This window comes from Rhea pennata, chromosome 2, assembly GCF_028389875.1.
Source record: "Rhea pennata isolate bPtePen1 chromosome 2, bPtePen1.pri, whole genome shotgun sequence".
NCBI lineage: Eukaryota > Metazoa > Chordata > Aves > Rheiformes > Rheidae > Rhea > Rhea pennata.
This window is the reverse complement of record NC_084664.1, coordinates 1,169,444-1,193,412: the sequence shown is the minus strand read 5'-3', so window position 1 is coordinate 1,193,412 and position 23,969 is coordinate 1,169,444. Positions and strand designations below refer to the sequence as shown.

At 42.0% G+C, this 23,969-nt stretch overlaps 2 protein-coding genes across 3 annotated transcripts in view; one reads left to right on the top strand and one right to left on the bottom strand.

Annotated features, from left to right (window-relative positions):
- Positions 1–16,941, bottom strand: part of LOC134137625 (KAT8 regulatory NSL complex subunit 1-like) — a 45,120-nt gene extending 28,179 nt beyond the window's left edge. Inside the window, exons 1-3 of the mRNA XM_062570841.1 lie at positions 16,538–16,941; positions 4,506–4,647; positions 1,120–1,305 (exon numbers count right to left, since the gene is read on the bottom strand). Coding sequence (XP_062426825.1) covers positions 1,120–1,305; positions 4,506–4,647; positions 16,538–16,941 — 732 coding nt within the window. The remainder of the gene's footprint in view (positions 1–1,119; positions 1,306–4,505; positions 4,648–16,537) is intronic.
- A 5,682-nt stretch (positions 16,942–22,623) lies between these two features.
- The window catches only part of DHX30 (DExH-box helicase 30), a 35,694-nt gene continuing 34,348 nt past the window's right edge, over positions 22,624–23,969 (top strand). For both annotated transcript variants that reach the window (XM_062568653.1, XM_062568652.1), the window contains exon 1: positions 22,624–22,704. The gene's annotated coding sequence lies outside the window, so the exon portion shown is untranslated. The remainder of the gene's footprint in view (positions 22,705–23,969) is intronic.

The following is a 23,969-nucleotide window of genomic DNA, read 5'->3' as shown; positions in this document are numbered from 1 at the left end:
ATCACAAAGAAAAAGTCTCTCCAATTCTACACTATTTATTAGCTAGTTGGAAATTACTCATTTAATCCATCAGATACTTGGTGTCAGAGGGAGGGAACGTGTTTTCCAAGCCAGAAATGCAAGGGCGATTCTCAGACATCTAGCCCCTATCATCCCCTTTTCAGCTCTCCCCCAACAAGAAGCCGCTGTTCTAACCATGATTTTAACAGAATCAACTACATTCCTGGTACTACACCAAAACTGCTTGGAAGTAAAACCCATGATTCCTTACTCCAACTTTCCCATCATCTACCAAATGACTACAGCTGATCTTCAGATTTCTTGGGTGGGTGGGGAAATCAAGTCAGAAATTTGTATGTGGTCAACTCACTGGAGTTTTAGGTCTCAAGTAAAACAGTCAAAGCAGTTTACCACCCTCAGACTATGACTAACTTCCACTTCTGCCTACCCTCTACACCTAGAGATGAACATGACTGTACTATCACCACAGCTGTCTCATGTATTTTGCTAAGAAAAGCAATTTAATAAATTTTAAAAATTATCAGTCAATTTGCCATAACAAGTATTGTTTTAGACATACATACTGGACACACAGAATTTCAGTGAAATTTATCTTCTTCTGCTACTGCTCTTGGGTAACTGAGTTCAAGTTTCCTGCATCACACTTTTCCTTGTGGCACTGGCTTCTGCTCAGTGAACATACAAAGTAACAACATAAAAACTGAGCCTTTATAATCATGTTCTAAAGCTCCAGAGATAAACATTATTAAAAATGGAATTTTAAAGCCTTACTAATTTATCCACTCAATTTGACTAAAGCAAGAATTTAAGGATATGCAAAAAATGCAGGAGGTTTCTAAAAGCAAAGGGTGAACCAAGTTCAGTTATCATATGTCAAATACAAAATACTGGTTTGCTGGTATCAGCTGAGGTATTTATATATGAGAAAAATTAAAAAATATAAACATTAAAATAGTAGAGACCCAAATTGAAGTATATGATGTGATTTACGAACTAGCTTCTATAAATCATACTGCTGTTAAATTAAGATGCTCTTTAATGCATGGATGCTTTCTTCTTTCCTTCTGTCACTGCAAGAGGTATTTCTTGAGTACTAACCTGCTTTTCCATATTACGCAAGAAATGGGAGGAAAGAGTATCTCCTGTAGGGCATTTTGTGATGGAAGATGAAGAGTGCAAGAGGCACTTATTCTTTTTGGAGGTCATCAGTGACACAGAACGCAGTCGGCCCTGCTGCTTCATCAAGTCTTCAGGCTGCTGGTCACCACCAAGGACTACTGGACCCTGGGAATAAAAAGTGGCACACAAATTCACTCAGAGATGCCACAACCCAATCAATTATTTCTTGAAAATGCTCTAACAGGGAAGTAAACAATGAGGAGTCAGGTTTTTATAGAACATTGATAAATTCTGAATTAACAGTGTTGACCTCCAAAATGAAGCAGTTTAAAAAGGAAGTGTAAATAGACTGGTATCAGCACCTTTTGTTTTTCCTAGAAGAGCTGTCCATACTCACGGCTCACATTTAGCATGCTGCTTACAAGGTCCTCCAACTCTGCTCACAACAGGAAGGTTTAACTGAAATCAGTATAAACAAAAATCAAGGCACATCAGCACCCTCAGAATGGTACTTGCTTGGTGTCATTGGCCATAGACCAGCAGAGACTGGTGACTGCTGTTTTAGTCTATACTCTTCAGAAAATTTGGATCATTCGGAATAGCAGGGCAGTAATTAATGAGTAAAGCTCAAAGGTAAGGGTTATCAGGATAAGGACTACCATTTTCCCTTCACAGTTTCGCATTTTCTTTACAATGGTTGAGGAGAGAGAGCCACTCCGCAGTCCACAAGCTCCACTGCTCCAGACACGTCATCCCCTCCCCCTTACCTTAGTTACTGTATGCCTTGTGGCACATAAGCAATGCTCAACTCACTAACCCATTTCTCCTGATAATTAAACTACTGTTGAGTGCAGAGAAAATTATTTCCTGTACTAGCAAAACATCTCCCTAGTAAAAGATACAGGTTGGAAGTAGTTGGAAAGTTAGCATTCCTTCAGGGAGAGTTAAGGTTAATCACCAGGTAGTTTTAGCACAGGTGCTATGAAGTGCAGACTAAACACATGCTTGTGAATGGAAGAAAGTATTACATAGAACAATCAACTTATTGACATGAATATAAACGCATGGAACATAACCATTGTAACTGCTTGAGAACAGTAGCTACTTAATAGTAAATTCAAGATAAACCAAAGCTCATTTGAAGAAATGCTGAAATAGATAAGACAAGTTGCAGTTACTTTTAAAAAAGTGTTTCAAAACATCTGAAAAGTTGATATTCCTCTGCATGTTATTGTGCTGTTTAGAGATTAATGTCATAAAAAGTCTCAGACTCTTAGGAACTATTATCTGTCATAGAGCTGCAGCATAATTTAGGTTGGAAGGTAACTCTGGAGGACATCTGGTCCAAGCCTCCCCTCAAAACAGGTCGCTCAAGCCTTGAGTATCCCCAAAGATGGGGCTCACACTACCACTCTGGGCACCTTTACTAATATTTGATCACCCTTATAGCAAGCTTCCATGTTCAAATTTATAACCGTTGCCTCTTGTCCTAGCACCATGAGCCTCTGAGAAGTGTCTGGCTCTATCTTCTCTATACTTCCCCATCAAGTAGGGCAGCAAGATCTCCCCTTCACCTTCTCAAGAAGGACCAAACCCAGTTCTTTCAGTCTCTCCTTGCACACCATCTGGTCCAGCCCCAACCATCTTGACACACTGGAGCAAGTTCAGCAGATGGCCATCAATGTCTTTCATGTACTGGCAACTCCAAAACTACACACTGGATTACAGATGTGGTCCCATAAGCAAAGTCAGTTTAAGACATGTTTTTCCCCCCTCAAAGATCTGAAAAAAGAGAGACTTGCCCATAAAGCAGCAGCTTCACTTTTTTTTTTTTTAAACCAGGAAAGTTAAACAATCTCCAATAGAAAAAAAAAATCACCACAAGACAGCTGTCCCTGTCACTGAAGTTCAGCTAGCTTTTATTTCCTTTTTAAATCTCATCTTTTTTTATTGATCAGATATAACATACTCTCCTGTATGCACAGAACAACAGCAATAGAAATTAGGGCTTACAACTAACATATCACTAATCCCAATAGTCACATTAGCAATCATTCCTGTCATATACGTGTGGGGAAAAAAATAGCACAGACATGCTTTGAATTGAAGGGACAACAAAGGACCCTTAATGGGACACGCTTCCAGAAAGTATTTGCTATTTATAATTAGTCTGTTCTGGAAATACACCAAAGCTGTAACCATCCAATGGCTGTTTGATAAGCTGGGTGGTGTGATCTCTCAGAGGAAACAGATAAAAGCCTAGAATTGTAGAAACTGCATTACTGTTATCTGACTGCAGGCTTCCTTCTCTTGAAATCTTGCAGGACCACCTACAAAAGAGGAAAAAAGGTACAGGGACACTACTCTATCTTTTGTTCTCTCATGGACACATTATACCCCAGCAGAATGTAAAGTTTTAAGTTTATCAAAAAGTGGCTCAATATATTTGATTTATAAAGCTGATGCAAAAGGAACATGCATTTATCCAGGGAAAATATACACATATATAATAAGGTCAATACTTAAAAAACCTGCCAATTTCTCATCCAGAAAAGACTGGAGAAATAAAACTGAAGACAAGTACAAATTCTCACACACTGTTCTTTCCAAAGTCTAAGGAAGTGAGCATTGCACTGAGAGCCAAATAGATTCTTATTATTTCAGATTGGAACATGCCAATGACTTCAAGACTTCAGAAGTACCTTGAAAGGATAACTGAAGAGTTTCCAGAGGCTTCTGCCATAGGCTGAGAGGTTCTTAAAAGGGGGAAATCCCAAAGAGCATTTCAGGTTTTGAAGATGGAAAGCCATGTTTAAATTTCTCTCCAGAAAATCTAGCCACTCACATGTAAGTATCGTTCTACTCAAGAATTAAGTATCCATCCTATCCTTGTTCTATCATAATACTTCAAAAGAAACTTTAAAGGTAACATCCTAAAAGGAAAACACTGGGCTTGTATACACACCTGAGATTTAAAGACTAGTGTGTTTTAAATAACACTTTGCAGTGGGCATCAAGGTGTACACCTCTGCTATGAAGCAGCAACATCCACAAGGTGCACTGGTGCTCTGCCAAGTTAAACTGACATTTGCACGTGGTGCTTGGTGTCTTAAACCGTCATGGAATGATGATCATCAATGACCTGCTGATGAAATCACCTCCCATTCCCTCAGGGAGCTCTTACTTCAGTCTTAGTGAAACAGACAAAAGTCACAGCCCTCAAAAGATACAGGTAACATCTCCTAGGGAAATGGGCTAGCTCAAACAGCTTTTCCATCTGCTTTTATTTCTATAGCAAAAGCAATATATTCTACACCACCAGTCGAGGGAACTTTCCAAGTCACAAAACAGATGGCTGAAATTACCTTGTTAGCACGAAGTTGCTTGTAGATATCTGTCTGCTGTCTTATTCGATATTCTAAGTCGGAAATTTGTGCCTGCAGCCATGTCCAACGGCAGATAATGGCTGCTCTCTCCATTGCCCATTGACACTCTGCATGATGATGTCTGAAAAGCAACAGTTTGTCTGTGCTTATCATTAAAGTAAATTAGTTGCATCGACAACAACAACAAAAAAATCACAGAAACTGGATATAATGCATTGTTCTTAGATCACTTCAGAGTTCAATACAGAACCAATGAATTTTTCCCCACAAATACTATCAATAACAAGCCTTGATACCAGCCTCTATCCAAGATGGAATGGTCAATTCAGTTCAACTGTGCAACAAAATATATAAAGTGAGGAGCAGATTTTGACTATCACAAACCAAGGCAACAGTCCACTTCCCTCTAGAAAAGCATAGAAAGATTTCACTCCTCCATGTAAGTTTAAACAAAAAAAAAGCCCACCCTGACACCTAGGGATATACACCTAGCCTGTGTTGCTTGCCACAGAGCAGCACTAAATGTTTTTTGTGACATTCCTCATAGCTTTTTGTCTAACATTCTTAAAAACCTCTACTGACAGAAATTCCCTATGCCCTTCAGGAAAGTACCCCAATGCTTTATCATCTCAGCTGGAAGACTTTTAGGGAATTTCCTTTGCTGTAACAGCAGATCATTCTATCAATAGGAAGAACACCAGATACCATAAAGAAAGAATTATTGGTGGTTCTTTTTTATTTTCTTTTTTAGAGTACTTAAATTAAGAGTAACTGTTGTCTTCATTCAAAGTTACCAGTTGAATGAAGGTCTACCTTGGAGAACTGCACCATAGACTGTAGCGGGTTCAGCAGCTAATATTTGAGCACTGTGCAGTAACCTTATCAACCCCCTACACAGCAGCTCTGCTTGCAGATCAGAACCTTTGGAGTACCGAGAGACGAGGGCTGACAGATCTCACTACGTCATTTTATCGTGTCCAGCACAAACGACAACCCACTGCACTCATTGTAAAACTCAGCCCAACCATTATACAAACAGGAAGAGACACACGATTAAAAACGACGACTAATGCAAACATCCCTTTTGACATGCAGAAATTTGTAGAAGCTCTGGTGTTTACAAGGGTCTACTTCTGCTATCACCAATAGTGTGTAATAGAAGTTACACAAATTTTCACAAAATTACTTCAAAATCTGTTAGTGCAGGCAGGAATCTGCCTGCACAGGAAGACAGAGAAAAAAACGTGCTCAAGTTTAATCTCTTGTTTTTAAGTTCAGGACCACTCACTCCATCATCTGCTGTACTTTATATCAATAGCATGACTAAAGAACAAAGAACAAATAACAATTTGGTCTAAAACCACTTTGTGAAGAGATTCCTTTTCATCCATGTGGAGGGTCTGCTGTGATCAGTGTAAGCATTCTAATTTTAATAAATGCATCAAGAAATTGTGTTATTTTGAACAACACATCAAACCTAAGAACAAAGTTCTGACTAGAAGAAAATATCAACTTTCTCAAATAAAAAGAAACCTTGGATTTTAAGGTTCTAGAAAACATTAGGAATCAATACGTGATCAGAGATAAAACTCAGAAGAGGCCTCAACCTAATGATGCAGCTTCAGAGTCCAGTTAGCAGATTAACGAACTACAGTCTTCTCGTTAACAAGTTCATGCCAAAATTAAGCTAAGCAACAATTCAACTGACCAAGTGCTTTGTAATGAGATTTTCCTCGGGAAAAGTTTAGTTGATAAAAACTACAGTTTTTATCTAAACTAAAAGTTTAGTTTTCAGGAAGTTCCACCTGACCATGAGGGGGAACCTCTTCCCAGGGAGAGTGACGGAGCACTGGAGCAGGTTGCCCAGAGAGGTTGTGGAGTCTCCTTCTCTGAAGAACTTCAAGGCCCACCTGGATGCAACCCTGTCTACCATGCTGTAGGTGACCCTGCTGAGCGGGGAGGTTGGACTAGATGATCTCCAGAGGTCCTTTCCAACTTTCCTCTTCCAAAGATCAGGGTCTTTTTATGTTTTTCAAATACAACACGGTGAGACCACATCGTTTCAAATACCTCAACACACCAGAGCATCTAACCTGTTCTCAAATTGGCAGTACAACATATCAGAAAGCTTAAGGCGTACAGTCTTATTTTATAGGACAAAAAGCAAGCATAGTTCAAAAGCAGCTAGTAAAAAAAAAAAAAATCAAATCTCTACAAAAAAAAGATGTCTAAAAGCTGAGAAAAAGAAAAATAGGAAAGAATTCTAAGGCTATCATGTCTATAGAAAGACGGAAAGCTAATTTTCGTCTGAAAGCTTCCTCAGAATTGCTGCTTTAGCATAAGAAGCCATAGAAGTAGCAGTACACAGTGTAATATATATATAAAAAAGTAATAATTGAAGTGGTCTATATCCATACAATCCTTGAATATTTAGTGCTGGATAGAGTGGTCTCACTTTTTGCATCTCAGCTGGCTATATTATAGTGTAGATGAATATGGGAGATTGATAAGCAACTGATACCAGGTCACCTGTTCAGCTTGCAGTTGTTTAGGCACTCTTCTCTCTACAAAAGTCCATTTTTAGTCTTTTTGCCAAGGAATCTGCTATACTACTTTTACTTTTTCTGTTAACATCTTGAATATACATGTTAATCCCTTCCAATTGCTTTAAGAATTAACTGCAACAAATACAGTAAACAAATAAAATCTTAAGATGCACCTTATTAATTCTCTCAAATCCAGGTCAGTCCCTAGAAAACCTAAAGTAAAAAACAGTATGCTGCAATTAGAGTTTTGAAATCCAAGTTCCTGTACTATCAATATGTTTCAGAATTTATTTGTACAGAGAATTAGGAAAAGAAAAATGCTATTATATGAAAAGGAGTCTATAACAGAAGCAAGTTATTAGTAACAAATTGCCCTTGGGAAATTCGTAAAACTAATTAGATCAGACATAAGCATTCTGAAAAAAAATTCCAAAACTTGTGAAGCACTCATATGAATAATCGGTGACATTCATATTTCATTTACTACCACCATTACACAATCATCATGAGGACATCACCATCCTTGGCATATCACAGCTTTCCACAGCCTTGATACCAACTGTTATATTTTAGTATCCAATCAGTTAAAACTTGAATGACTGTCAAATAGATTTTTCTATCTTTCTCTGGAGCAAGAGTAGCACACAGACAAGTACTGAAATAAGAAAATCACAGAGAAGTTGAATTTAGTCATCAATGTAAAGTAAAATGGTATAGGTCTACCATTTGATAAAACTGCAGAAGAATTTTTCAAAGGATTAACAGATAGTAAGTTTCTGGAGTTGGATCACTTAGTTTCACAGAAGAAAAAACACACAGAGGAATGAAATGGCTCATTTAAACATTCCAGTCAATGTAGTAAGTTTACCCACTCCATGCATATATACTTCAGTAAGTTCATGACTCGGCGCATGGGACATTCCTGTTGCTAACAGTACAGCATTTATCAGAGAAAATATTGGTGGATCCAATCAGTATCATCTTGTGTACATATGTAGCTATGTAAACGAGAATGATATTTTCACAGAAAGTCAGAGTTATAGCAGAAAACCCTAAGATCACCAAGATGAGCAGCCACAGAAAAGGCATAAAACCACCCATTTTAAGCAAGCTTTGCTTATCTACAGGCAGACACCTCTAAAGCTTTCACAGAACAATTCACACAGTACTGCTGTAGCTACCTGACCCAGCCAGAGGAGCCATGCACTCAGTTAGCTCTAATAGTTTCTCTGGCAATACACAAAACACGAAGTTAAATTTTTCCCTTCTGAAAGCCCTCATCTGCAGTAACTGCTGTGTTCACTTCTCCCCTAGCTATTTTTGCACTAGTATTGACAAGAGAATGTGCTTACTGACGGCATGACCCTGACAATGAATACCAGGCAGTTTCTTCCCAAGTGACACACCTGCCACTACTAAGGTCTTAAAATACCTACGGAAAATAATCTGTTGCATAAAGAACAGACAACAAGCCAAAACAATGCCTTAAATTATTACCTCTTCTTTAAGTATTTTGATGAACAAGGCCATTCACAAAGATGCAGTAATTGTTACTGACTTCTTGCTGAGCTTGGAAAACTAGACTTTTGTTTTCTGGAGATGTCTACCTTGCCTGTAGTTTTTCAGGAAGCTTTCTCTCTTCCTCCTGGCAATGATTTAAAGTTCACCAGATCTAATGAATTAAAAATACTAATTTTAAAATGAAATGAAAGGAACTGCAAAAGCCTTGGGTTACAGAAATAGCTGTTCATCTGCAACTGCATGCATGAGATGGGGGGGTTTTAAAGCTAGGTTTTGTGCATCTATATAAGCCTCCAAAAAATACACATTCAGATTACTAAACAGTATTGCAAGAAAATAGAATATGGATACGACATCTTGTAATTAAACAGGTGTGCACCCTACAATCTGGAAGTGAGTTCAAATTGGTAAGCCACCATTCCAGGAGGAAACACCAATACCTTTTCTTCCTCATTGGTGATATTTTTCAGCGAAAGGTTTCTGAACTTTTTTTTTTTTTTTTTTTTAATAATTGTGAGTACTGCAGTCCTCGTGATATGATGAAGTGATTCCAAGTAGAATCACTTGCCTCAAAGAACATAAGCAGGAGGTAAATCATTTGAGCATCCCAGATGAATTTCATTTGCACAATGAACTGCAGTCATGACATGACACGCATGCAGAAGCAGATTATGGAGTCCTAGAAACTTCACGTGATTTCTCCTTTCCCACGTGAACTAGCTCTTCCCTCCACCGGAAGAGGCATTCTACTTCAGAACCTGGCAGAAACTACTCCTAAGTAAGGCAGAAGCTGCATAAGGCAGGGGAGAGACCAACTATTAACAAGTCATTTATCACTATGCAGGACAAACGTTTCCAAAGCCCTTCGTCCCCTAAAGCAGTGCTAAAGTTTAACAAGTATTTCTACCTGTCCATCAAAAAGAACAAACAGTCTGCAAAATTGTTTAGGAGATGCAAGTTTCCGACTGCAGTACAGTTTGACACGCACCAGAGCCCAAGACAAGGCTGAAGGCCTTTCAGCTATCACTGGGCTCATGATAATACCACAGTATTTTGTCTTACCTCCACTTCTCATTGCAAAAAAAGACCTGCCTTCAGAGGAAAGTTTCAAGTGCTTCTGAGGCAAACTTGCTGTGTTTTCATCTGATACCAATATTCTGTGCAATTCCTAAAACACATAACATTTCTACCAATCACCTTGACATCTGAAGCACTGGCATCCCGCTGCATATATCTAAGACTTTGATGACTTTCAGATCTTCACTAGAACTACAATACAGCAACAGAGAAATAAGTTTAGCCTGTAAATCAGGATCATTTACTCTTTAGTGATGAATTACAGAAGTAAATATATTCCTAATAGTTTAGAAATGCCATTTTAAGCACGCACACCATATAGTGGAAACAGTATTAATGCTCCTGAACAGTCTAAATTCTGCTCTTAATACCAGGAATTCCTTAAGAACATAGTATTTTCTCTTAACAATGGTAAGGTCAAGAACTCAATTCCTGAAGGTTTTAAAGGGCTTAACGTTCTCAGAAATTACCCTGCAAGCAATGGAATCAATGAAGTTAACTTCTAACCGATCTGTATTCTATAGACTCCATTTCCCATCAGATAAGCCTGCCTTCTCCCTGCTTGCCTGTGCTGTGCCTTCCCTCAACACAACCAACAAGCAATGACTAGTCCAAAACTAGCGTATGGTAATTGGCACACATTTGACTTGTCAGCCACTAACAACCATCTTCCTGCAATTACGAGCACAAGTTTGAACTGCTGTTTTCATAGAACTTATACCAACTTATTCTTCAACTTCTACTTTTGCCAGAGTAAGTTCAAAAGGGATTACGAACAGTACCAAGGGAGAGCATAGGCCTCATTTCCTAAGCAAATCCTCTCAAAGACGGAACACTCACCAGCTGGTGCCTCCTTATCGTCTTTCTCTAAAGAACTGAACATTTTAGCCCCAGACACCCCCACTCTCCTGTCAGTGCTCTCCAACTAAATTTCAGTTTCATTTTTTAAGTTAGTATTTGTATTTATGTAATTAGCTGACATATACATGGAATAAAAACTATGCCAAATCAAAGAAAGCAAGTTGCACAAGGTCCAAACATTATCTATAAATAGTTGTACATTGCACGGTGCTTTTTGTGCAATATGTATTATACATACAGAATCTTGGATATCAAACTGCAGTGAACTTTGTAAGACAACTGTGCATACAAACTCTGAAGTTAAAAAAGGACAAAAAAAATACAGCATTCATCTCGTACTAAACCTGTGGATGCTTTCCAGATTCAGAATCTGAACTCAAGAACGTATCCAGATAAGGCCGTCTTTCTGTGAGGTACAATAATGTACAAAAACTAAAATAAAATCTCACTCAGACAAACTAAGCTGAAGTATCTGTTGCAGCAGATTAGTGGATGTCAGCATGAGAGTACATGCAAAGGCATACAGAAAGGCAAGCTTATGTGTAAATCCACCCTCCACTCCCCCCCAAAAAAGTGAGCTTAACCTGAAAGTCATAGCAATCTTCTTATTCCTGCTGCTTCAGACAGAACATAAAGCAGCTGATAGCGCATTGAAATTTGAAGCCGAAGTGTACAAAAAAAAAAACTTCTACTTATTCAGTCTTGAAGTCATTACTTATATCAAAAGTTAACATTTCATCCAATTTCTGCATTAACAAACAAGTTGGAACAAAAATTCCTTTAGATAGGCCGCTTCATGAGAGCAGATTAAATAATGCACCTATGACACAAAAACTGATTATTTAATTTTAAAGAAGATATATGGGACTGCAAAACCTCCAAAACAGCAGGAGGTCTGAGAGATTTACAGTTTTCAAAAGAAATCCAAACACATTAAGCTTGCAATTTCACACCTATAATGCACAATCCACCTTCTATCCTTCAAGCTACACTAAGCAGCAGAGGAAGAAGTAGCCTCAAGCAGAAAGCCAGTCCTTTTCACAATATGCATAATCAAGGAACTAGACCAGAGGGGAAAAAAAACAAAGTATCCCCCCACCCCACTTCCTATTTGTCTAAGCTTCTCTACACTGATAAAACTCGGTCAGATATATTAATTAGCACTAAATTTTGAATCTCAGGCTCACCATTTAGAAATAAAGCCCTCTTAAACGGAATTAGTCTCAGGGGAATGAGAATGATCTTAAATGATGCATGGGTAAAATTAGAACATAATCTCCACCCCACAATGAAAGCCTGAGTTCTTCAGTAATGTCCATGTTAGGACTTGCTGCATACCATTTAACTAGGAGATACATCAATGCAAAATTAGCATTCTAATATACAAAATAAGCCTTAAACAAACTTTTTTTTTTCTTAAACAAGATCCAAGCCTAGTATCTCTGAGACAAGTAAAAACGAAGCACCCATTAAATTTTTTAATGAAATGGAAGACAGAACTATCCATTCTTTGTCCTAAATAGAATTTACCAACTAATGTCTTTGGCAAGAAAGTACATGACAGCCTGTGTATTGTTTGTGGACTGTGACCTTTCCTTTCTCCTCTCCTTCTCCTCAAAAAGGGAAAACAAAAGCCTAACAATAAAGCTTCAAAGCATGAAAAGAAATGAAAGAGGCATAACTACCGATGAAGTATTGTTCAAGGAGAAAATAAATGCAGTATCACAAGGCTTCACCCCTAAATAAACGGGAGAATTTCTAGACACTTGTGTCATTTTACATTGCAAGTTACATTATAATTTTACATCTGAAGAGTCTTTCCTTAAGAACACACAGATGACATCATCACAATTAAATGTTAGATATGACATAGCAACAATCATATGTCTTTGTTTTACTAGAATGCTAAAAACATATACATGAGTTAAAAACCTCAATGCAAGAGGATACGTTTGTTCAACCGACCATGGCTCCAGTGCCAAGAGGGACATGGGCAGCACCGCTGCCTCACCTGAATAACATAATATGATGTGTTGCATTGGTTAGAGAGGAAGATGCAAATAAGGTCAATACAGGCTAGGGGCTGTCCCATGTTTTCCATAGATCTATACTAGAACAGCCACACATTCCAAATACAAACACTCCTCCTCCAAATCAGTATTTCTGTTATATAGCTGAATTATGAAACAGCATTAAGAGATTCACAGAAGTATTCAATCAACTCAGCATTAACCAATCAAAGTCTCCAACTCTGGTAAAACTGAAAAGCCTTGTCTTTATACCACTCACTCCATATGTGCCTTTAAAAGGTTTAAATAACAGCACATTAACTATACAGTTAACAGAGCAAGCTCAAAAACATCAGCAGACACATACTGCACCTTAGGGCATTATACAAATCACTATAAATCACATAACTGAACGGAGATTTGCTGGTGCTACCAATTCACCCTTTAATTAAGGATGCCTAACATTTTCCAACTGATTGTCATTTCCATTTGTTTATAGCACTCAAATCATTTGGATTGAAGCTGTTATTTAGATAAGCTTTCCTGGAAATACTCACCTGAAATCCAGCAGAAGTGTTTCTGCTGTAGTTCAGAATTAAGAAATAACCATTTCCTAACAGCCATGTTTCAGAAGTACACAGTTTATATGGCAAGGCCATAGACCGATATAAAGAGAAAATAATGAAGAGCTGCCTCTTCAGCCATCAGCATCCCATTCACTGAACAAAGTATGGGTTCTTGGGAAAAACATGGCAACATAACCAAAACCATCGTAATATACACCACCAAAAAAAAAAAAACGCAGTTACACAATCCTAGTATTTCCTGATGGAATAGCCTGGAAACATTGATGTTGTAGGGGGTTTTTTGTTTGTTTTTGTTTTTTTTTAAAAAAAAGAGTGGAATTATGCCAAAATCAGGAAAAATATTTTAAAACAATTATGTTTTTAAATACCTTTACTAAAAATAAACACATAACACCCCTTTGAAGCACTTTAGTTCTTATAAAAATCCAAACAAAATTGCATTCAAAGGAAACTATATTGTTGTTATGGATTTGTGCAACTGAATGTGGAATGCATCTTCAAATTTTGCCTATTTCTAGATGTGCAGTGAGAGATATTTTCTGGACATACAAGCCAAAGGAAAAGAAAAAAAAGATCAGCCCCATCCTTCACCACTGAAGCAGGAGTAAAAACTGCTAAGTACATTATAACTTTATGAAGCTGCTGCCTTGAACTCATGAGAATTTTTGGATCTATTTCTGAATGACAAGTAATAAATTTGGACTTCTCTCTACCTTCTCCTTTCTTTTAAACAAAGAGAGAGAAGTAGAAAAACATCCATACAAAGACATAACTTCCTGGCTGCTGCCCTCTAATCTGATGCCTTCTCGGCCACCTGGTAGGTACATTTTTCCAAGAAACACCCTTTCAGCCAGTTTTTTGCGTCCTCTATCCTCATACTAATACCTCTCCAAGTGGCTGTAACTTCTTATCATTTTTCAATGCTGCTGTCAAAATCCTGAGGGAAGGAGAAATAGTTCATTTCCAATTTGCTAATGCTTAGGAAAGCTGCAAGGATCACCAGAGACAGGAATGCAACTGTGGAAAGAAGAGTGTGGCAGAACTCCAGAGATTTCCACCTGAATAGCCTGCAGGTTCTGAAGCAGAATAAGGACAACTAATATGTAAAACATTTACTCATCTCAGAGTGACAAATAAAGGATAAGTTATATCAGGAACAGCAGCACTAAGAAAAAACATAGCACCTAAAATTTACTAGGCAGCTGGAATGGCAAAATATAGGCTACATAAATCTAGAAGATGCCATCTCCTTTCCCTTCCTTCCCTTTCCCTTTTTTCCTTCCCCAAGTTAGCCACCCCAGTTTCCACTCAATAAGTCACCTGAGGGTGGAGAGAATAGTTATTTCAATAGAACAGATAGAAAAAGAGGTCTCTCTAACATATGTCTCTTCATATGTGTCTAAGGCTCATTATCCCCTCCCCTCAAGGGAAAAAAAAAAAAAAAAAAAAAAAAAAAAGCAATCTCAGAGTACTCCACAAATGAAACTTCTTGAGGTTTGAACATCATTTAGATAAAGGATCCGATACGTGAATCGAACTACTCAGCACATAGAGCTGGCAGAAATAAAGGTCACCTGACTTCACAGTCTGTATTAATCACTAAAATTACTATAAAGAACCATTGCTGGTTCAGGTCTTTCCTAAGAAAACAGTTTAGTGTTCCCAAGAGCTTAGCAGCAGTCAAAAGAGGTAGTCCTGCCCCCCCCCACCCTCCAGTCCAACAGCCCCTCCTTGAAACTGGATGTCATGAGTTTAGGTGTTTGCTGAGAGAGAAAAGTGACAGAACTGTTCATTTTTCTACAGACCTGGTTTTCTGACAATGTCACACCATTAGTCCCTCCCCAGGGAGCCAGCACAGCTATGCCAAAGGGAGAGCGCAGAGTTGGGGCAGAGAGGGGGCCACCTTCTGCCAGCAGCTAGCTGGCTTAGCTGCAGCAAATTACATTCTTAAATGCATCACACAAATTCAGTTTTTGGAAATAACATTAAGAAAAAGATAAAGATCTTATCTGCTCTAAGCACAGACTAGTTTTCAGACTACTGGTCGCTTCACACAAAAAAAGCAAAACTGATCATTCGAAAACCCTGTGTGTTTATAGCAACACACAGCCCACCACTGAAATCAGTAATTCTGTAACATCTATAACAACTAGAGCATTTCAGAAACATTAGTATTTCAAAAATACTTTAAAATGGTTTTGGAATAATATAAAAGACCACTATCAATGCAGACACTGGGCTCCAGAAAGGTGAGCAGAATGTTTTCTTCCTTCAGAAAGATGAAGACCTTCTCCTGTTATCATTTGTTTCTCCCCATTTGGGATGTCTTGTTCCACAATCAGTTACCTTTTGGTTAGCCTCTCCATGTTATCACAGAATCAGTAAGGTTGGAAGGGACCTCTGGAGATCATCTAGTCCAACCTCCCTGCTCAGCAGGGTCACCTACAGCATGGCAGACAGGGTTGCATCCAGGCAGGCCTTGAAGATCTCCAGAGAAGGAGACTCCACAACCTCTCGGGGCAACCTGCCCCAGTGCTCTGTCACTCTCCCTGGGAAGAAATCCCCCCTCACGGTCAGGCAGAACTTCCTGTGCTTCAATTTCTGCCCATTGTCTCTTGTCCTGTCACACGGGACAAGTGAAGAGAGTTTGTCCCCGTCCCCTTGACACCCTCCCTTCAGGTACTTGTACACATTGATGAGATCCCCCCTCAGTCTTCTCTTCCCCAGGCTGAAGAGGCCCAGCTCTCGCAGCCGTTCCTCACAGGGCAGGTGCTGCAGCCCTCTGATCATCTTTGCAGCCCTACGCTGGACTCTCTCCAGTAGCTCCATGTCTCTCTTGGACTGGGGAGCCCAGAACTGGACACACTAAATGTTATGTTACCACAAGCAGCCCTACTCTACCTTCATTTAGTAGACGGGGGCCAAACCTTGTCCTTTTTTCCTCCCCAGTTACATCAGCTAGTCTAACAGAAGGTCACCACTTCTTTCAAACCTGGTTTAGCTCACATCCTTAAACAAGGATGAATACAACAGCATTACACTGTAAAGAGGCAGGCACTGCAACAGCTGTTTAAACAAACCACTTCACAAGCAAAGAAATAATAAAAATATTGGTAGTACATGCAAATAGAGTATATATTTGTATACAGCATATGCCAAGGCTTGTCCAACACTACATCTTCTCCCGTAACGTGCCATGAACCGTCTCAAGCCTCTTTTCTCCTACCACATCACCACCCCAGCGCTGCTCTCCGGGACGAGGCTCCAAACGCTGTCGCAGCACCAGGCCAGACCACAGGCACGGCACCACCATCCGTTTCCTTCCCGCTTCCCAGCCTTTCCCCTCGGAAAAGCAGCCAGGGGGGCGGAGAAGGCGCGGGGGGCGGCGGCGGCACCTCCCCGGTACTCACCGCGGGGAGGCCGCGGCGGGGCGCCGCCGCCCCGCGCTCTCGCCCTCCGTCTCAGTGTCGTCGCCGGAGCCGCCGCCGCCGCCGCTGCTGCTGCTGCTGTCGGTGGCGTCGGAGTCGCAGGCGCCCTGCGTGGCGCGGAGGCGGGCGGTGGCGCTGGCCACCAGGAGCCGCAGGTCGGGCCCCAGGGCGGGGGACAGGCCGCCGCCCGCCCGCCCCAGGTACCGCGCCAGCCCGGCCAGCTGCTGCCGGACGTGCCGCTCCACCTGCCGCGCCTGCAGCGCCCGCAGCCGCCGGCACAGACGCCGCGCCCGGCTCCGCAGCGCGGCCTGGCGGCCCTGCGCCGCCGCCGCCCGCACCGCGGGCAGCTCGGCGGCGGGCGGCGGCGGGCGCGGCGCGGGAGCCATGGCCGCCGCCTCCCCTCAGGAAGGGGCCGGGCGCGCCCCGCGCAACACCCGCCCCGCGGCGCGCAAGCGCGGACCCGCCCCTTCCCCGCCCGGACCGGCCATTGATTGGTCCTTGCTGCCGCCACCGCTGCCGCCGGTTGGCTCCCAGCGCTCGCGCTCTCTGGATAACGAACACTCCCGCACGCTCCCCGCCAATCAGAACGGGTGAATTCTGCCAGCACGTGCCGGCGAGGGAAGGAAGGCGGGCTGGCGAGCCAATCGCGGCCGTTAGCCCGCCCCCAGTCTATATAAGGCAATGATGGGGGCTGAGGGGGAAAGGTGCTGCTTTCTGTGAGGTGGGGCGCCATCTTGTCCCGTGGCGGTAGCGGACGTTTCTCGAGCACTGAACGAGGCCGGGCCGACGCTGTGTTGCTATCCGTGATCATCACAGCTCACTGGCGTCCCCGGTGCGCTTTCCTGGGCTTGGCTGCACACCGGCATGGCATATCCCGAGGCAGAGCAAAACAAAGCCCTGGTCCTGTCAGCACAGCATGGCCCCTTTATCAGGGCAGGTTTTGCCGTTTAGTTGTTCCTCTGCCTCCAACCCATTTTGCATGCTAATCCAATTTAAAAGCATGTCAGCTTGCAATTCTTCCAGCCCAAGTCATGAAAAAGTCAGGGCTCAACCAACTCCCTGAGGGCTTTCCATCCTGTCTGGGCATGCAGAACAGATGCACTCAGGAACTACAGTCTGTAACAGCAATTCAAGAGGTTGGCAATCAGCAATTGCAAACAGGCCTTCAAAGACCAGATAACTAGCTAAAGTAAGATCTCTTGCTACAGGAGTTCTCAGTATACTAACCCAAAATAACAGACACAATGGAAATATTAAACTCGGGAGCTTTAAGCAGAAAAAGCTAATGTTGTAACTCTTTATGTGAGTGGATTTCAAATGGTCTGTCAAGCCTGTTGGGCAAAGCCACAGTTTAGCCTCTGAAGCATTCGCGGAGGTCTCAGGGAAACGTAGCACAGCAACAGGACCACAACCGAGGCCAGTGTCTTCAAGATACATCATGGCCTGCTAGCTCCTCTGGTCTCTCCTAGCTGAAATCTTTCTGAATCACCCTTTTACAGTTTTCTGTAGACACTAGGCAGAATACCAATTAAACAAAGTTAGCATGACTCTACTGGGGAAGAGGAATCTGTTCTTCAGAAAACAACTGAAAACCACATAAAGGAGTTGCAGAGAGCAGCCGAAGCATATAAACCACCAAAAGAAACTTTAGAACTGAAGAAGCAGGGTTTCCACACATGCTCAGCAGAAGATGGGCGTTTCTATGTTATTTCATGAAGAGACAGTAATACTTTTATTTGAAGTTCTATTGAAAAAGGTTACTGAGTTAGCTATTGTACTCTGCAGTGTTTTATTAGAGGTTTGTGGCAAGCATTCCTTATTGATGTAGCAGATTAAAAACATGGTTTGTAGAAATGTTATTTAATATTTGATTAAATATTTTTATCAAAGTAATCAGCCAAAGGCAACATTTAAGAATTTAATGTTCACAATTGTTTAATTTGGCCATGCAAAGCCTATCCCCAAAGATTTATTTTATAGTGCAGCTGCAGCTGAGGAGGTAGTGTCTTATTCGTCGTATTTTCAGGTCCATGTAATTCAGAGAAAACTATCTTTTGTAACAAACACTAAACCACGAAAAGGTGCCTGAGGCAAGGCAGAAAAAGAGGAGGAAAAAAATGATTTAAGAAAGGAAGTAAGATCAAAAAGATGGTTTTCCTGAGATCCTTAATGGGCCTGACCACTGCCATGGAACTAAGATTATCTATTTCTAATATTAACGCTTAAATAGGAACTGGTTATAAAATTACAGTAAGATATTATTGGATGTAGCTGTTCTGTAATGGGAGACTTTGGGGGAATCCAGTGGTCATACATTATTTCTTGACTAGCAGGGACCTCAGTTTGCGTAACTGCTTTAATACCCCAAAACTATACACATCCAGTCAGGTCTCATCATGAGAGCCATGAAGTTATATTGGAAATTAAAGGATAGGGTTTATTATAAAAGTTTAAGACATTATGTTTTATCAGCCATTAACCCAGTGTAAAAACTTCCCTTAGAGGCGCATTTTATATTGTTCTTAGCAGCTCGATCACACAATTTGCTTTCACAATTCTTGGACTTAATTTAAAATGCAATTTATCCATTTGCTCCAGTACCTTCTTTCCTGACATCAAACATTTATCCAGATTATTAGAAGTTTTAAAAGGTACAGCAGAGAATTCTAACATTTTCTTTCCCAACATAGGAGTTAAGAAAATTATCTTTCTTTTTTGCTATATTGATTACAGATGATGTATGAGGCCAGACAGATTTTTCCTTTGGTCGGCTTTGGGGTTCAGGGACTTTTTTCCCCCAGTTTTCTGCTTCTTGTATTTTTAGAATCATTTTTTGGTTTTAACAGCTTCAATAATTTATTGTTTAAATTCCACCTTCACCTCAGAAGTTCTAATTTCTTAAGCATTGCTTGTTAGCTTATGTTCCTTTCTTTTGGCTCCAATAGAAACTAGCCTTTCCAGTTACGAAAGAATTCAGTCTGATTCAAATGACCTCTTGAGCCTCACTATGTAGCTAGACTGGTACTTGCTTCTCTGCCTCTTCTTATGCAGACAGTCTCACACTACGGTTTCCTTAACTCATCATTGTGCTAATTTCAATAATCTTATTTTGTGTTTGACTGTTTACTAAATTGCTGCAGTTTCCCTTTAATAATAAAGGGAATAATTATTCCCTTTAATAGCAGTTTTTGGTAGCATTCCAAGGAAGAAAAAAAATGAAAAGATTCATGTCTTTCTAGGAATAATTATAAGCTCAAAAATTGCATTAATGACAGCTGACTTCTCAAGCTAAAACTCACAGTAACTTTTCAAGTTAATCCTCAAAGCTCCCCCCCCAAAAAAATGTTAGTCTTTTAGTATAGAAAAAGATTAGGAAAGCTTGAAATAAAATGGAAATACTTTCCTCTGTAGTACCATGTTTTTCAGCATCCTTTGGATATTGTGTCAGAAAAAGTATCAGTCTTACCTGGTGATGATGTTTTATAAAATTACATTAACACAGTATTAGTTTCTTTGTCTTTAAGACTGCTACAAGAAAAAAGAAAATAAAGCCAAGGATGACCACATGCAGAACTGTATGAGCAAGCCAACAAGAAAGTCTAACATAATATAACTGGATAGTAAAGGTTTAGATCCTAACAGATTCCAAAAAGAGTATCAGCTACTCAATTCACTGAATGAGAGCTACAGCTGGGTAAAGGTTTTCCAGGAAAGGAAATTCAAATTAAAAAGCATATTTTACCTGAACTACCAGAAGTCTGCATTGCTTGTACTCACTGAGAACTGAACAGTTTTCCATCTCCAAAACAGAATCTTAGTGTTTTGGATTTTTTTTTAATACACTATTTCCATTATTTGTGAGGAACTTAATATGGCAGAGAAACACATCAACCTGACTATTCTAATTTAAGGATGCAAAATAGGAGTGTCTTTTTTTTTTCCTAAAGAAATTCTGTCCCTCAGATGGTGCTGTCTACCTGTCATCTTCTCTAGCACCTTTTCAACCTGCTGACTAATTTCAGTTAAATTTAGCACATAAAATGCAGATATTCTTTTGTGGAAGAGAGTAAAATCAGCCTGCCATCCGCATGTGGCAGTGTAAGCTCAAGTAACCTGGCCCAGCAGTCCCATAGTGATGGCCGCAGCTTTCACACCACTTGCTGCCTGTTGTACAGCTGATGAGGAAGGGACATGGACAGAACAAGGTTAATGGAGGGGGAGTTCAGAGGATGCAGCTGGGGAAAATACAAGAGTGTTTAAGTGAAGAACTGAAGATATTAGAGTGGTGGACCATGAGCTATTTCGTGAAGTAACAGGGTGTGCTGTTGTTTCCCCTTGTTTAGGGGTTGGGAGACATGGGGCAGGGAGACAGGGGCTGTAACAACTGTTACTTCAATTTGCTTTAAGCAGGGAGCAATAGACAAGAAAATTTTTAGTTAGTTCTGCTGCATGTGATATTTTTAAGGATTTTCTTTTTTACATGTATGACCCAATATATTCAAATATCTTTGGAAAAAAAAGTTTCTTACCATAGCTCAGTAATACATTTTTCAGAACAAGAAATAAATTATTAGACAAAGACAGTTGCGAACAAAAAAGGAAAAATCAAAACATTAGTTGTGGTTTTATCTTCCTTTCTACAAGTTACAAGGAGAGATCAGCTGCATTTAAATCTTGTCTAAAAACAGTCTTTGCAGCATCTGTTAAGTTACTTGTGAAAAAGACTAAGATAATATGAAATTATTGTGATCAGTAAGTAGTGAGTACTATATATTAAATGATCGTGCTTTAGATGGCATGTCATATTCTTTACAAAGTCATTATATTAAAACATTTTCCATTCTAAGCCTGCTGAAACTAATTGCATTACTTATTTACCAGATGACTTTTGAATGATTGTGCAGGGTTTTTAAGCTAAGCTTGTCCTAATGGCATAAGTTGTTCCCCTTATCAACACTTTCTCTTCTTGCCTAGTCCGTCTGTAAACACTACAGGGTGATGAAGATTACAGATTAACCTTCCTGCCGTCCTCCAGTCTACACACTTAACTGGACTTCATCCTTCATCTTCTGAACAGTGCTGAGGAATACATCCACCAAGAGCAGAGGTGCAATAGCTAGAGATACCTAATCCTCTGCTACAGGTGCGACTTTTCAATATACTTCATTGCTTCCTCCCGTCCCACATGTACTCTTCAGCCTATAGTGCTGGTCTTACTGCTCTAAAGACAGGCAGATAAATTTTGGGGAAAATCCACTTTGACTCTTTCAAGCGACTTCCTTTGCATTGTATTTTATCTCCTGTCCTTTGCACGACTAATGTTAACAGAGCTAGGGCCTGCAGACCACAGTACAAAATGGAGAATTTGGGTAATTTTAAGTATTTCAGACATCCCAAAACTTCTCTGGGAAGAAAGCTTCCAGGTAGTAAGAATATTTTAAAATGTCATTTCAGTCGCTCAGAAACAGAACTTTTATTGGGATTAGTAGTTTGGAAAATTTGTTGTAAATGTATGTGGATGAAAGAGTGAACAGAAAATGGCCAGAAAATGAGCAAAGAGCTGCACATGCAAGCCAGCAGCTGCCAAAGCCGGGATCAAAACCGTGTTGGGTTTAGTGTTAAATTACCACACAGAACTGAAAACACTGCCATTTTCCATAATTTTCAGTCTTGTTTTCAACGTTTGCCTTGTTATACAAGCTCGTATTACCAGAGGACCAACAATATGACAGCAAATCAGCACATCCAGACTATTACAATAGGTTCTTCTCATCTGAGTCTTTAGCAAGCGCCGAGCCGAGGCGCGGGCGCGCCGCCACAGCGCCGCCACCGCCGCGGCCACCGCCCGTAATGGCGGCCGCAGCGCCCACCTGCGCCGCGCCGCGCCGCGCCGCGCCGCCCATTGGCGCCAGCCGTTGCCGCGGCGACAGGCCCCGCCCCCCGCCGCGCTCTTCCCGCCGAAGCCTGGCTCGTGGGGAGGAAAGAGAGAGCGGGGGGTGGGGAAGGGAGCGAGTGCGAGGTTTCATATCCGGGGGAGCGAGGCGGAAGAGACGGCGCAGCGAGCAGGGGCGCCCCGGAAGCAGACCGCGGAGGCTCCTGGGAGTTGTAGTGCGAGCGGCGGCGGACCGGCGCCAGAGAGTTGTGAGGAGGTCGGTGGCGGCGGAGCCGGGGCCGGCGCCGCGCCGGGCGGGGGAGGCGCGGGCCGCGCGCGCGGCGGCGCGGGGCCGCGGCGCGGGGCGCGGGGCCGAGGCCTGGGGCGGCCGCGGCCGAGCGGCGGGAGAAGGGGGAAGGAGCGGGGAGGATGGCTGCGAGCCGGGGGCCGGGAAGGGGGGGCGGCGGCGGCGGCGGGGCCGAGCGGCGCGGAGCCCCGGGGCGGCGGCGGCGGAGGGCGAGGCCGCCGGCCGGGGCGCGGTACCCGCCCCGGGGATGGAGCGGCGCGGGCGGGGGGGCCCGGCCCGCGGGCGGCAGCGGCCGTGCGGGGCCTGTGCGGCCGCGCCGGGATGCTGAGGCCGCCGCGGGCAGCCGGGCGCCGGCGGCCGCGAGCAGCCGCCGGAGCGGGAAGCCGCGGCCGGAGGGGCCGAGCCCCGCCCGGGACACCGGCCCGGGGGCTGCGCTTCTCCCCAGCTCCCCGGGCCGCGCCGCCCGGGCGGCCGCGGCGGCGGAGCGGAGCGGCTCCCTGGCGCGGCTGCAGCCCTTCGCCGAGTTTCGTGTCTCCCTCCTCCGCTTCCCGCTGTGCTGTTGTTACTGTCACTTTTTTGTTTTTTCCCCCGTCGTCGTTGGAGCTGCGACTCTGGGATGCCCATTTAGAGGGTGCCCGGGAGCCCAAGGGAAACCCTATTCTGAGTCCTTCCTCTAGGACTTTCTTCGTCCCCTTTTCCAGCTGGTCGGAGTTCAGCAACAGGAATCCTGCCAAATCAGGATTGATAAAGAGAGATTTCTTGCAAAGATCCACTGTTCTTTTGGCCCAAATGGCAGAAAGTGAGCCTGCTTATCTCTGAATGGATCCCGGTGTAGGTGATGGAGAGCCCTGAGACTGGAAGATGCGTAGTAAGACAGTGTGGTTCCTCCTTTGTTCTCCTGGCTAACCATTTGGGGCTATACCTCTTCATACATCACTGGAAGATCACAGCTTTATTTCTTCTGATTACGCTAGACAATAACCAGAAATTCTAAGGTGATCTCTTTGTCTTGATGTAGCTTTTTCTTGGGGAGGTGCTTTTTCCTCATATGTGTGTATATGTTTTCCAGTGGATCAAAGAAGTGGGTTTTTTTTTTGTTGTTGTTGTTTTTTGTTTTTGTTTTTTAAAGGAAGACCTAATTCCTGGGCCTTCAAGAATTTATATAATAATTTCCAGTGCCACACTCGGTGGTTTCGTTCTTTGCCTTTGCAGCAATGGCATGAAATCTATTGCAA